Raw genomic sequence first — 2,612 nt, 5'->3', positions numbered from 1 at the left:
TCCTCATCTCACATATAGGTGTAGATAATAGCACTTAATTCCCTTTGTGGTTCCGAGGATTAGAGAAGAATTTTGGAAGGGCTGTGTGGCTGTTCATTCCCCTCTGGCTGAGAGCTGGGGATGTTTGCACTGGCTCTTTCCTCTGCCTGGAATGCTTTTACCATTCCAGGATTTCATCCAGCCTTCATTCAAGTCTCTGCCTTGCTGTCACCTCCAGAGCCTTCTTGGAACCTGATGTCTGTTCATTGGTTTATCTGGTATTACCTGCCTCCCCCAATAGAATGGGAGCCTCTTAAAGGCAGGGCTTTCTCTGGCTTGTTTATCCCTATGGCCCAGGATGCCAGGCAGCAGGAACCCAATAAATGCATGGCTGACATCGTCTCCCTCTGTGTCTCTACAGGCAAGGTGACCATTCTGGCTGCTTGCATGAGTGTGCCAGCCTGGGTGAGAAGGCAGAGACAGGTGAGAGGCTGTGGAGCCTGTATGCGCTGGTGGTGGGGACTGGAGGAGGAGGTCTGGGGTGGGAGAGGCAGCCCCTGTGCCCCACGGGAGGGAAGAGCATTCAGATGCCTGATAGCTGCCGAGAGCTCCTCTCTTCCTTGGTCCAAAAGTGCTAAGCCCCTTTTGTGGGAGCTGCAGTGGGTCAGGGAGGCAAGTAGTTGGTGGTAGACTGGGGGCCTCCCACCTTTTATGTTAGGAAGGGTTTCCCATCTACTGGAAATTTCTACAATATTTGTGCAGAGGAAGGAAATTAGTACTTTCCTCTAGCTGAGAAATTGAAACTCAAATGGAAGGTGAAGACTAGTCAGGTAAAGCCAGTCACTATGGCAACAGTTTGGGGGCGGGGGGGTGGGGATCACATAATGCGATACAGGTCAGAACCCTGGCTCTGTGTGCTCAGGCAATGACACACTAGTCTGTACAGCTGTTAGTCTGTCTCTTATATGCCACGTATCACACCAAGAAGTGTGAGTGTGGACAGTGAAGACAATGTCCCTGCCCTCGCAGAGTCTTGGGGGACAGTCACAGAGCCGTGCAGGAGCAGCACCTGACCCAGCCTTGGAGTGGGGGCCCTGGAGAATGAATAGGAAGTAGCTGGCCAAGCGGGAGGGGGGTAGGTGTCAAGAGACACCTACCTGTGGAGGGCCCAGCATGCACAGAGGCTGGTCCCCTGGGGCCCCGCTGCAAGCAGGGACTCTTGGAGGCCTGCAGGCCACCTCCCACTCTGCCCGAGAGGATACCGGGCGCCAGTCTGAGGCCAGCGTCAGCGGAGAATTCAGGTTTCTTGGCTCCTGGCCAGTGTCTGTGTGACCTGTGAGAGGTGAGAGCAATTATGGGTTTTATAAAACAATGGTCTCTGTTCTTGAGATGGGAAGAGTGTGTCTATGTATCTGTCCCGTGAGCAGGAGTCTTAGCCTGACCCTGAGTTGTTACAGTGTCCGTGGCATGGGGGTCACACTGATCCAAACGCTGAGAATACTGACAACTTTCATCTCTGTCCTCCTCCGCCTCCGCTCATCTCCCCATGCCCTGGAGTAGCCTGCGGGGCTTCTCTCACTTGTCCCCAGGGCCTGATGTCGGAGGCCATGGACCAGCCGGCCGGGAGCCCTGGAAACGCAAAGCCAGGAGAGGGTGGTGAGGGCAGCATGGAGCCGGGCACCTGCCAGGAGCTCCTGCACCGGCTGCGGGAGCTGGAGGTGGGGCACGGGGCGGCGGGGGGCAGCAGTGCTGGCCAGAGCCCTGGGGAGCTTGGGTGGGTTCTGGGGTGCGGGGGACCTCCCTCTCAGCCCGCTTTGCCAGGCTGGAGCAGAGCTGAACGTTTCTTTAGCAGAGCCCCTCTGAGAACCCCTTTCCTTGCTCTTTGCTCTGCAGCCTGCGTGCCAGCGCAGGACAAGAGGCGTGCGCAAGGGTGGGGCCATCCTAACCCCCAGAATGTCTCCCTTCTTTACCCCTCTTCTCCCCTGCTTTCATGCCCCTGCTCTAGGAAAGGGGTGGCCACAGAGGCCACAGAAAGAAGGGTCTCAGGAGTTGAGGGACAAAGACATGGATCCTTAAACTAGGCCTTTTACTACATTCCTAAGACCCTGCCCTCCTCCCTCCAGGCTCCTCTGCCCTCTCCCCAGGGAAATAAGGGTTACTTTTGGCACCTCCCACCCTCAGTCCTCCTGGTTGCTGTGTCTCCCCAGCCCCTGCAGCCTCACTGACTGAAGTTCGGGTAACAAAAAACCAGCCATCTCAGCTCTGCCTTCTTCATGCCCTGGGTCTGCAGGCCTCCCCCTGGCAGAATCAGACCAGAGCCAAGAGCTGGGGCAGGGGTAGAGCTAGTAGGCTCCTTGCCTCCCCTTCCCCAAGAGGGACTTGCCCCGGGTAAGAATGATCCCTTAGCCTCCTATTTGCCCTCCTCCTCCTTCCTGCAGGCAGAGAACTCGGCACTCGCCCAGGCCAATGAAAACCAGCGGGAGACCTACGAGCGCTGTCTGGATGAGGTCTGTGGAACTGATGCTCCCCACAGGGTGGATAGCTTGTCGATTCCAGGCAGAGGCTGGGTTGGCTGACAGCTCTTCCTCAGCTCTGCCTTTCTGTCCCCAGGTTGCCAACCATGTGGTGCAGGC

The 2,612-nt window shown here is 56.9% G+C and overlaps 1 protein-coding gene across 1 annotated transcript in view; it reads left to right on the top strand.

Annotated features, from left to right (window-relative positions):
• Nucleotides 1–426: 426 nt before the first annotated feature.
• The window catches only part of NCKAP5L (NCK associated protein 5 like), a 13,283-nt gene continuing 11,097 nt past the window's right edge, over nt 427–2,612 (top strand). Inside the window, exons 1-4 of the mRNA XM_007452352.1 lie at nt 427–462; nt 1,569–1,697; nt 2,418–2,486; nt 2,590–2,610. Of these exons, the coding sequence (XP_007452414.1) occupies nt 427–462; nt 1,569–1,697; nt 2,418–2,486; nt 2,590–2,610 (255 nt within the window). The remainder of the gene's footprint in view (nt 463–1,568; nt 1,698–2,417; nt 2,487–2,589; nt 2,611–2,612) is intronic.

Source organism: Lipotes vexillifer, unplaced genomic scaffold, assembly GCF_000442215.2.
Source record: "Lipotes vexillifer unplaced genomic scaffold, Lipotes_vexillifer_v1.1 scaffold422, whole genome shotgun sequence".
Classification (NCBI taxonomy): domain Eukaryota; kingdom Metazoa; phylum Chordata; class Mammalia; order Artiodactyla; family Lipotidae; genus Lipotes; species Lipotes vexillifer.
This window is presented reverse-complemented; position numbering and strand designations above follow the sequence as displayed.